Source organism: Canis lupus, chromosome 35 (genome assembly GCF_011100685.1).
Source record: "Canis lupus familiaris isolate Mischka breed German Shepherd chromosome 35, alternate assembly UU_Cfam_GSD_1.0, whole genome shotgun sequence".
Taxonomy (NCBI): domain Eukaryota; kingdom Metazoa; phylum Chordata; class Mammalia; order Carnivora; family Canidae; genus Canis; species Canis lupus.
The window spans coordinates 19980003-19993019 of record NC_049256.1 but is presented as its reverse complement, the minus strand read 5'-3'; the positions used below and the strand labels follow the sequence as shown (position 1 = coordinate 19993019).

At 34.1% G+C, this 13017-nt stretch overlaps 1 protein-coding gene across 8 annotated transcripts in view; it reads left to right on the top strand.

Moving 5' to 3' along the window:
* Window positions 1-13017, top strand: part of LOC119867668 — a 108584-nt gene that overhangs the window by 55964 nt on the left and 39603 nt on the right. For all 8 annotated transcript variants that reach the window (XM_038584259.1, XM_038584257.1, XM_038584255.1 and 5 more), the window contains exon 2: window positions 8403-8489. In XM_038584259.1, the coding sequence (XP_038440187.1) occupies window positions 8403-8489 (87 nt within the window). The remainder of the gene's footprint in view (window positions 1-8402; window positions 8490-13017) is intronic.

Below are 13017 nucleotides of genomic sequence, written 5' to 3'. Positions count from 1 at the left end.
GCCTTCTCTCTCTAAAATAAACAAATATTAAAAAAAAAAAAACGAAAAAAGTTGGAAACACAAAAAAAATGTGGAGGGTAAAAACATGTTACTAAAAAAAGTGAGTCAATGATAAAATCTAGGGACAAATACAAAATACATGGAGACAAATGAAAATAGAAACATAGTCGCTCAAAACACAGCAATGGGAAACCCAGCAGAAGCAATTCTAAGAGGGAAATTTATACTGATACAGGCCTACTTTTAGAAACCAGAAAAGTTTCAAATAAACAATCTAAACTTACATCTAAGGAAACTATAAAAACAGAGTAAACAAAACTGAAAGTTAAAAGAAAGGAAATAACACAAAAGATGAATCAAACCAAGAGCCAGTTTGTTTAAGAAGTCAATAAAATCATAAGTTAAAAGGAGAAATAATGACTAACAGAAATGTAAAGTGTCTTAATAGTGTAAAAATATATGCCAATGAATTGGACAACCTACAAATGGATAAATTCCTAGAAATACACAATATTTCAAAACTGAATCAGAAAGAGATTGAAAATGTGAATAGATCAATTAATGGTAAGGAAATTGAGTTGGTAATCAAAAAACTCCCAACAAAATAAAGTGCAGCATCAGATGGGTTCACAGGAATTCAACAAACATTTATAGAATACCTACTCTTAAGCTATTCTAAAAAAATAGAATAGGAAGAAAAAAATTTAAACTCATTCTGTGATGCTAGCCTCACACAAAAACACTAAAACAAACAAAAACAAACCTATAGGTCAATATCCAGGTAAACATAGATGTAAAAATTCTCAATAAAGTATTAGCAAACCAAATTTAACATCAGAAAAATTATTCACTACAATCTATGTTTTATTCCAGTGATGCCAGGATAGCTCAGTATCTACAAGTCAATGAACGTCATGCATCACATTAACAAGAGGAAGGATAAAAGTCATATGATCATCTTGGTAGGTGCAGAAAATGTATTAAACAAAATAAAATATCTGTTCCTGTAAAAACTCTCAATAAGATGGCTTTACAGTTGATATGCACATCAACATAATAAAGGCTATAAATGAAAAACCCACCGCTAACATCATACTCAATGGTGAAAAACAAAGGCTTTCCCTCTGAGATCAAGAACAAGACACGGATGTTAACTCTCACCACTTTTATTAAGCATAGTACTGGAAATCCTTCCTGCAGTAATCAAACAAGAAAAAAGACATCCAAATTAGTAAGGAAGAAGTAAATCTGTCACAATTTGTAAATGACATGATATTATATACAGACACTAAAGAAACCACCAAAAATTTTTTGGATTAATAAATGAATCCAGTACAGTTGTAGGATAAAAAAAAATCAATATACAAAAAGTTGCATTTCTATACAATAATAATAAAGATCAAAGAGAAAAATTCAAAAATCTCATTTACAACTGCATCATAAAGAATACTAGTAATAAATTTAACCAAGGAAGTGAAAAACCCTTATACTGACTACTAAAAGACATTAATGAAAGAAACTGAAGATGAAACAAATAAATGGAAAGATATTTTGCAATCATTGATTAGAAGAATATTGTGAACATTTCCATATTACACTAAGCAATCTACGGATTTAACATGATCCTTATCAAAATCCTGACAGCACTTTATAGAGATAGAATAATCCCCCAAATTCTGTGGAGCCACAAAAAATCCTGAATAGCCATAGCCATCTTGAAAATAAAAAGTCCCAAAGCTATAGGTAGCACAATAATAGATTTCAAACTAAACAAAAAGGATGAAATTGGCACAGAACTGACACATAAATCAATGGAATTAAATAGAGAGCCCAGAAATAAACCAGACACTTTTATCTGTCACCAAATCTAAGACAAAGGAAGCCAAAATGTAGGAAAAAAGACACAGTTAAAGCAACCATCAATAAAACAAAAAGGCAACCTATTGAATAGGAGAATTTTTGTGTAAGTGATCTATTTGATGAGTAGTTAATCTCCAAAATATATAAAGTCAAGTCATACTTCTCAACACCAAAAAGACACATAATCCAATGAAAATGAGCAGAGGACCTGAATAGACATTTTTCCAAAGACAACATACAGATGGCCAACAGACATGAGAAAATGCTCAACATCATTAATCATCAGGAAAATGCAAATCAAAACCACACTGACCTATCACCTCTCCCAGTCAGAATGGTTAGTATCAAAAAAAGAAGAAATACTTATTGGTGAGAAGGCTGAGAAAGGGAATCTTCATGTACTCTCAGTGAGAATGTGTATTAGTACAGCCAATGTGGATTAGGATATTGAGGTTCCTCAAAAAATTAAAAATAGAAATAGCATACAATCTGGTAACTCCACTGCTGGATTTTTACCTGAAGAAATATAGGTTTATACATACAAAGACACAAAGATACTACCACCACTAATAAGACAGATCAGTGAAATAACGGTTACAGCCATGCACAGAGTATAGTTTACAACCTTAAATTTATGTTTCTAAACAACACGATCTGAAAATGAATGAGCTAAGCATCTATCTAAGCAAGTTAGAATAAGAAAAAGTAGTTAAACTTCACCAAAGATTAGAAAGAAGGAAATAGCAGAAGTAAGAGAATAAACAGAATACTCAAGGAAGATGATCAATAAAACTAAATGTAGGTTCTTAGGAAAGGACTAATAAAGTTAATAAAATCTAAAATAGACAATTGAAACAAAACAGGTAGAAACACAAATAACTAATATTCATATTATAAAAGGAGACAGCTCTACAGTTCCTGCCATAAACATTTTAGGTATCATAAGTATGATGAATTAGATGAAATTGATACATTCCTCTAAAATGTCAGTGGTGACTGACATTAACTGATACAAGAAGAAATAGAAAACTCAGAAGATGTGGTCTATATATACAATGGAATATTACTCAGCCTTTAAAAACAACGAATACCCACCATTTGCTTCAATGTGGATAGAACTGGAGGGTATTATGCTGAGTGAAGTAAGTTAATCAGAGAAGGTCAAACATTATATGGTTTCATTCATTTGGGGAATATAAAAAATAGTGAAAGGGATTAAAGCAGAAAGGAGAGAAAAGTAGTGGGAAATATCAGAGAGGGTGACAAAACAACATGAGACTCCTAACTCTGGGAAACAAACAAGGGGTAGTGGAAGGGGAGGCGGGAGGGGGGATGGGGTGACTGGGTAACAGGCACTGAGGGAGGCACTTGACTGGATGAGCACTGGATGTTATACTATATGCTGGCAAATTGAACTCCAATAAAATAATGTACAAAAAATAAATTTAAAAAAGCAAATTAAAAAAAAGAAAAATCAGAATAATATTAAATAAAGTGAATTAGTAATTAACAACCTTCCTATAGAGAAAACTTTAGGCTCAGACTTCTCACTCATGAGTTCTTACAAACATTTAAGACAGAATTAATGCTAAATTGAACAACTCTTTCAGAAAATTGGAAATTTAAAAAGAAAATTCCCAATACCTAAATACTCTTGATGCCAAAATGTGACAAATATTTTAAGAAAAACAATGGTTGAATCTCAAAATTTCTAAACAAAGTATTATCAAAGTAAATTGGGCAATATAGGAAAAGGATAATAAATCTTGCTCTTATTGGTTTGAGAATGCCAGCATGGTCTAGTATTCAGAAATTAGCCAGTATGATTAATATGCTTATAGACTAAAGAAGGAAAATTGTACTGATCATTTTAACAGATGCATAAAATGCAATTTAAAATATTCAATATCTACTCATGATTTTAAAAAGCCTTGGCACTACTACCAACAATCATATGCTAACAAATTGGACAACCTAAATGAAACAAATTCCTGGAAACATGCAACCTACCAAGACTAAATTATGAAGAAATAGAAAATTTGAACAGATTAACCACTACTAAGGGGATTAAACTGGTAGTCAAATACCTCTCAACAAAAAATAGTCCGGGAACAGATGGTTTTACTGGTGAATTCTACCATTTGTAAAAGATAAAACAAAACAAAAAACTAATGTCAACTGTTTTGAAACTTTTCAAAAAAATTGAGGAGGAAGAAACACTTCCAAACTTATTTTATGACATCAGCATTATTTTGATATCAAAATCAGACAAGGAAGAAGAAAATTGTAGACCAAAATCCCGAGAAAACATAGGTACAAAAATTCTCAATAAAATATTAGTCAACCATTCTGTAGGTTGTCTTTGAGTTTTGTTGACTGTATCCTTTGCTGTGCAAAAGCTTCTTATCTTGATGAAGTCCCAATAGTTCATTTTTGCTTTTGTTTCTTTTGCCTTCGTGGATGTATCTTGCAAGAAGTTACTATGGCCGAGTTCAAAAAGGGTGTTGCCTGTGTTCTTCTCTAGGATTTTGATGGAATCTTGTCTCACATTTAGATCTTTCATCCATTTTGAGTTTATCTTTGTGTATGGTGAAAGAGAGTGGTCTAGTTTCATTCTTCTGCATGTGGATGTCCAATTTTCCCAGCACCATTTATTGAAGAGACTGTCTTTCTTCCAATGGATAGTCTTTCCTCCTTTATCGAATATTAGTTGCCCATAAAGTTCAGGGTCCACTTCTGGATTCTCTATTCTGTTCCACTGATCTATGTGTCTGTTTTTGTGCCAGAAGATATTTGCAAATGACATATCAGATAAAGGGCTAGTTTCCAAGATCTATAAAGAACTTATTAAACTCAACACCAAAGAAACAAACAATCCAATCATGAAATGGGCAAAAGACATGAACAGAAACCTCACAGAGGAAGACATAGACATGGCCAACATGCACATGAGAAAATGCTCTGCATCACTTGCCATCAGGGAAATACAAATCAAAACTACAATGAGATACCACCTCACACCAGTGAGAATGGGGAAAATTAACAAGGCAGGAAACAACAAATGTTGGAGAGGATGCGGAGAAAAGGGAACCCTCTTACACTGTTGGTGGGAATGTGAACTGGTGCAGCCACTCTGGAAAACTGTGTGGAGGTTCCTCAAACAGTTAAAAATATACCTGCCCTACGACCCAGCAATTGCACTGTTGGGGATTTTCCCCAAAGAGACAAATGCAATGAAACGCCGGGACACCTGCACCCCGATGTTTCTAGCAGCAATGGCCACGATAGCCAAACTGTGGAAGAAGCCTCGGTGTCCAACGAAAGATGAATGGATAAAGAAGATGTGGTTTATGTATACAATGGAATATTACTCAGCTATTAGAAATGACAAATACCCACCATTTGCTTCAACGTGGATGGAACTGGAGGGTATTATGCTGAGTGAAGTAAGTCAGTCGGAGAAGGACAAACATTATATGTTCTCATTCATTTGGGGAATATAAATAATAGTGAAAGGGAAAATAAGGGAAGGGAGAAGAAATGTGTGGGAAATATCAGAAAGGGAGACAGAACGTAAAGACTGCTAACTCTGGGAAACGAACTAGGGGTGGTAGAAGGGGAGGAGGGCGGGGGGTGGGAGTGAATGGGTGACGGGCACTGGGTGTTATTCTGTATGTTAGTAAATTGAACACCAATAAAAAAAAAAAAAAAAAAAAAAATATTAGTCAACCAAATTAAACAATACATTAGAAAAATTATTCACCACAATTGAGTGTGTTTTATTTCAGTGATGTAAGAATGGGTCAATATCCATAAATTAATGTGATACATCACACTAACAAGAAGAATAAAATCCATTTGATTATCTCAATAGGTACAGAAAAAGCATGAGACAAATACAACATCCATTCCTGATAACAACCCTCAACAAGTTGGCTTTATATCAACATAATAAAGGTTATACGTGAAAAACCTACAGCTAACATCATGCTTATTGGTGGAAAAAACAAAATCATGAGTTCCTAGGAACAAGACAAAAATGTCCACTCTCACCATAGTTATTCAACATAATACTAGAAGGCCTAGGTGCAACAAAGAGTTAGGAAATACAAGATACTAAATTAGTAAAACTATTAAAGTTTGTAAGTGACATGATATCATATATGAATCCAAATACACACCCCAAAACCCTGTTAGAACTAAGAAATTTAGTAGAGTTGCAGGTTACAGAATATGCAAAAAAAGGCATTTCTATACAATAATAATGAATGACCAGGGAATACATTTATAAAAACTTTCTCCTTTACAATTGCATCCAAGGTAAAATACTAGTAATAAATTTAACTGAGGTGAAAAACAAGTCCACGGGCTACTAAAAGACATTAATGAGGGGCCCCTGGGTGGCTCAGTCAGTTAAGCATCTGCCTTTAGCTCAGGTCATGATCCCAGGGTCCTGGGAGGGAGCCTGCATCAGGCTCCTGCTGCTTCTCCTTCTGCCTCTCCCCCTGCTCGTGCTCTCTCTCAAATAAATAAATAAAATATTTTTTTAAAGACATTAATGAAACCGAAGATGACACAAATAAATGGAAAGATATTCTATGCTCACCTGTTAAAAGATTGTGAAAATGTGCATATTATTGAAAACAATGCACAGATTCAGTGCAATCCCTATCAATGTGTCAGTGGCATTTCTCACAGAAATAGAACAGTCATAACATTTGAATGGAGCAAAAAAAGAACCCAAGTAGCCAAAGCAACCTTAAGAACAAGTGTGCTGCTAGAGGCAGCACACTTCCTGATTTCAAACTATATTACAGAACTGTATTTATCAAAAGAAAATGGTATTGGCATAAAAATAGATGCATAAATTAATGAGACAGAATAGAGAGTCCCTAAAATAAACATACTCATACAGAGTCAACAAACTTAAGACAGAAGGTCAAGAATATACAATGGGGGAAGTGACAGTCTCTTCAATAAATGGTGCTGGGATAACTCAACAGACACTTGGGAAAGAATGGCTGTTACATATTATACACAAAAATTAACTCAAAATCTATTAAAGATTGAATATAAGGTCTGAAACCAAAATACTCATAAAAGTTTTAGGGGGGTAACCTTGACATCGGCTTTGGTAATGATTATTTGATTTGACAACAACAAGCAAGACAACAAAAACAAAAATAAATTGGGGCTATGTCAAACTAAAAAATTTGCACAGTAAAAGAAATAATCAAAAACATGAAAAGGCAACATACAATTGGAGAAAATGTTTGCAAACAACATATCCTATAAAGAGTTAATATCTAAAAGGACAAAAAACAAAACACATTCAATGCAATAGCAAAAACACAATCTGAATAAAAATGGACAGAGATACTGAATAGGCATTTTCCCAAAGAAGACATACAAATGGCCAATGGGTACATTAAAATGTGCTCATATCACTCATCATCAGGGAAATGTGAATCAAATCCACATGAGATATCACCTCATACATGTTAGAGTGACTATTATCAAAAAGACAGGAGAGGGCAGCCTGGGTGGCTCAGCGCTTTGGCGCCACCTTCAGCCCAGGGTGTGATCCTGGAGACCAGGGATCGAGTCCACCTCAGGCTCCCTGCATGGAGCCTGCTTCTCTCTCTCTGCCTGTGTCTGTTCTTCTTTGTGTCTCTCATGAATAAATAAATAAAATCTAAAAAAAAAAAAAAAAGACGAGAGAGAACTAGTGTTGGCAGGAATGTGGCAAGAAGGAAACACTTGTGACTTGTTGGTAGAAATACAAATTAGTGCAGCCACTATGGAAATTGTTATGAAGTTTCCTTAAGGAAATAGAATTATGTAATGTAGCAGTTCTGAGTATTTACCCACAAAAATAAAAAAAACCCCACCAACTCTGAAAGATAAATGCAGCTGCATGTTGATTGCAGCATTACCTAACAATATTCAAGACAAGAAAGCAAGGTCTATCCAAAGATGAGTGGAAAAAAGAAACGGTGCATATGTATATATACATATACATACTCACACACATACATATATACATACACACATAAAATATTATTCAATCACATAAAGGAGGAAATCTCTTTATTTGTAACAACATGAATGAATATTGAGGGCATTATGCTAAGTGAAATAATTCAGACAGAAAAAGAAATATATCATATAACCTCAATAATATATGGACTCTTAAAAAAACAAAAATAAACTCATAGATATAGAGAACAAATTGGTGGCTATTAGAGGCAGGGATTGGGAATGGGAATAATAGGTGAATTTCAAAAGGTAAAAACTTCCAGTTATAAAAGAAGTAACAGGATATATAACATACAGAATGGTAAAGAGATAGACCTTAAACGTTCATCACAAGAAAAATGAGTTATAGCTATGCAGACTGATAAATAACTAGATTTATTATGATTATTATTTCACACTGTATACACACTTTGAATTATTATGTTGTACACCTGAAAGCAATAAAATGTTATATGTGAATTATATCTCAATAAAAATTTCATTTAAAATAAATTTATTTCCAGGTATATTTCTCATTTAACCAAAGAGGAAATATCTGTATGGATGAAAACTGACATTAATTACAAAAGAATTGGAGACACAAATAAATGGTAAGATATTCTGTGTTCATAGGTTGGGAGAATTAATATTGTTAAAATGTCCACAAAATCCAAAGTCATCCACAGATTCAATGCAATCTCTATCAAAATTCCAATAACTTTTTCTCAGAAATAAAACAAACAATCCTTAAATTTGTATAGATTTACAAAAGACCCCAACTATCAGCCAGAGCAGTCTTGAGAAAGAAGTAGAAGCATCACACCTCCTGATTTCAGACTATATTACAGAAGTATACTTATCAAAACATAGAATCAGACACATTAACAACCCATAAAGAATCCATTCATGTATGGTCAATTAATTGATGACAAATAAGCCAAGAACAATGATAGAGGATAATCTCTTAAGTAGATGGTGCTGGAAAAACTGGACAGCCATATGCTGAAGGATGAAATTAGACACCTGCCTATCACTATGCACAGAAATAAATTCAAAATTAAAGACCTGAATAAAAGATTTGAAATTTTAAAACTCCTTCTAGAACACTAAAATCAAAGGCATCAAAAGCAAAAATACACAAGTGGGACTACATCAAACTAGAAAAGTTTCTGCACAGCAATGGAAATCATCCTCAAAAAGGAAAGGGCAACCTATTAAATGAAGGAAATACATACAAATCATACATGTGATAAGGGGTTAATATTCAAAATATATTTTATTTTTTAAAAGATTATTTATTTTTATTTTATTCATTTTATTATTTGAAAGAGAGAGAGTTAGAGCACAAGGAGGTGAGGGGCAGAGGGAGAGGGAGAAGCAGACTCACCACTGAGCAGGGAGCCTGATCCCAGGACCCTGAGATCACGACCTGAGCCAAAGGTAGAAGCTTAACCAACTGAGCCACTCAGACACCCTCTAATATTCAAAATATATAAAGAAGTCATATACTATGACAAAAAAATCCAATTGAAAAATTAGGCAGAGGAACTAATTAGACTTGTTTTCTCAGCCAACAGGTACTGGAACAGTTACCTTAGCATCACTTCTTAGGGATTTGCAAATCAAAATCACAACGAGATATCTGCTTACTTCTTAGAATGGCTGCCATCAAAAAGATAATATTTGCCAGTCAATCAACATTATATATCACACCAATAAAAGACAAAAATTGTAGGATCATTTAAATAGACACAGAAAAAGTATTTGATGAAGTACAACATCCATTCCTGATAAAAACCCTCAACAAGTAGGCTTAGAGGTAACCTCAACGTAATAAAAACCACATATGAAAAACTCATAACAAACATCATACTTAATGGGGAAAAACTTGAAATCTTCTCCCATAAGGTTAGGAACAATACAAAGATGTCCATTCTCATCATTTTTATTCAACATAGTACTGGAAGTCCTAGTCATAGCAATTAGACAACAAAAGAAATAAAAGGAATCCAAATTCGTAAGGAAGAAGTAAAACTTTCACTACTGGCAGATGACATACTTGTATAAATTCTAAAGAATCCACCAAAAAACTATTAGAACTGACAAAAATAAATTTAGTAAAATCATGGGATACAAAATCAACATGCATAAATCTGTTATGTTTCTACACACTAATAATTAAACAGCAAAAGAAATTTTTAAAAATATCATTTACAATTACACCCAAAATAATAAGATATCTAGTAATAAACCTAACCAAAGAAGTGAAAGACCTGCATTCTGAAAACTATAAAACACTGATGAAAGAAATTAAAGATAACACAAAGATATAGAAAGACATTCCATGCTCATGGATTGTATTGTTAAAATGTCTATCCTACCCAAATCAATCTACAGATTTAATAAATTGTCTATCAAAATACCAACAGCATTTTTCACACAACTAGGGCAAACAACCCTAAATTTTATATGGAACTATAAAAAATCCTGAATAGCCAAAACAATTCTGAAAAAGAAGAGCAGGGACACCTGAGTGGCTCAGCAGTTAAGCGCCTGTCTTTGGCTCAGGGTCCTGATCCCAGATTCCTGGGTTTGAGTCCCACACTGGGATCCTTGCATGGAGTCCTGCTTCTCCCTCTGCCTGTGTCTCTGCCTCTCTCTCTGTGTCTCTCATGAATAAATAAATAAAATCTTTAAAAAAAGAAAAAGAAAAGCATAACCGCAAGTATTATAATTCCAGACTTCAAGTTACAGCACAAAGCTGTAGTGATCAAGACAATATGGTACTGGCACAAAAACAGACACTGATCAATGGAGCAGAATTAGAAACCCAGGCATAAACTCAAAATTATATGGCCAATTAATTTTTGACAAAGTAGGAAAGAATATCCAATGGGAAAAATATAGTCTCTTCAATATCCAACAGGAAAACTGTACAGCAACATGCAAAAGAATGAAACTGGACAGCTTTCTTACATCATACACAGAAATACACTCAAAAGTGAATTAAAGACTTGAAAGTGAGACCTGAAACCATAAGAATCCCAGAGGAGAGTGTAGACAGTAATATCTCTCACATAGGTTGTTGCAATATTTTTCTAGCTATGTCTCCCAAGGCAAGAAAAACAAAAGCACAAATAAACTATTGTTAGGTAGACTATATTCTCCCTCCACTACAGCTTCATCACCACCACATCTCTTAGTCCTCCTCTCTTTTTTTCTTCTCTTTTATTCTCTTTATTTTGCTTTTTTTCTCTCTCTTTTCTTTTTTTTCCCTACTTTTTTGGGATTCGTGACCTTTTATTGTTTTCTACTTTGTTTTAAAATTTTATTTTCACTTTAGTGGTCCTTTTGTTTTATCTCATTCTGATCTTTGTTTTCAATTTCTGGTCTCTGACCTCATCAGAATCACCTAGGGTGAAATTTACTTAGGTCATGGTTGATATTCTTGACTCAGCCCACTCATACAGCCACTCTGCACTGAGCAAAATGACTAGAAGGAAGAACTCACCACAAAAGAAAGAATCAGAAATAGTCCTCTCTCCCACAGAGCTACAGAATTTGGATTACAATTCGATGTCAGAAAGCCAATTCAGAAGCACAATTATAAAGCTACTCGTGGCTCTGGAAAAAAGCATAAAGGATTCAAGAGACTTTATGACTGCAGAATTTAAATCTAATCAGGCTGAAATAAAAAATCAGTTAAATGAGATGCAATCCAAACTGGAGGTCCTAATGATGAGGGTTAATGAGGTAGAAGAAAGTGAGTGACATATAAGACAAGTTGATGGCAAGGAAGGAAGCTGAGGAAAAAAGAGAAAAACAATTAAAAGACCATGAGGAAAGGTTAAGGGAAATAAATAATAGTCTCAGAAGGGAAAATCTGCATATAATTGGGGTTCCAGAGGGTGCTGAGAGGGAGAGAGGACCAGAAAGCGTGATTTGAACAAATCATAGCTGAGAACTTCCCTAATTTGGGGATGGAAACAGGCATTCAGATCCAGGAGATAGAGAGGTTCCCCCCACCAAAATCAATAAAAACCGACAAATACCTCAACATTTAATAGTAAAACTTGCAAATTTCAAAGATAAAGAGAAAATCCTTAAAGTAACAAGAGACAAGAGATCCCTAACTTATATGGAGAGAAATATTAGATTAACAGAAGACCTCTCCACAGAGACCTGGCAGGCCAGAAAGGGTTGGCAGGATATATTCAGGGTCCTAAATGAGAAGAACATGCAGCTAAGAATACTCTATCTAGCAAGGCTCTCATTCAGAATATGAGGAGAGATAAAGAGCTTCCAAGATAGGCAGAAACTGAAAGAATATGTGACCTCCAAACCAGCTCTGCAAGAAATATTAAGGGGGACCCTGTAAAAGAAAGAGGAAGCCCAAAGAAATAATCCACAAAAACAGGGACTGAATAGGTATTATGATGACACTAAATTCATATCTTTTAATAGTTACTCTGAATGTGAATAGGCTAAATGATCCCATCAAAAGACGCAGGGTTTCAGACTGGATAAAAAAGCAAGACCCATCTATTTGCTGTCTACAAGAGACTCATTTTAGACCTAAGGACACCTACAGCCTGAAAATGAAAGCAAGCTGGGGTAGCAATCCTCATATCAGATAAATTAGAGTTTATCCCAAAGACTGTAGTAAGAGATGAAGAAGGACAGTATATCATACTTAAAGGGTCTATCCAACAAGGGGACCTAACAATCATGAATATTTATGCCCCTAATGTGGGAGCTGCCAACTATATCAATCAATTAATAATCAAAGTAAAGAGATACTTAGATAATAATACACTAATAGTAGGAGACTTCGACACGGCACTTTCTGCAAATGACATATATTCTAAGCACAATATTACCAAAGAAACAAGAGCTTTAAATGATACATTGGATCAGATGGATTTCACAGATATATGCAGAACTGTCCATCTGAACGCAACTGAATACACATTCTTCTCAAGTCTGCATGGAACTTTCTCCAGAATAGACCACATACTGGGTCACAAATCAGTTATTTATCAGGTATTTATTTCTTTATTAAAAAGAAGAAAGACTCAAATTAATAAAATTACGAATGAAAAAGGAGAGATCACAACTGATACCGAGGAAATACAAATG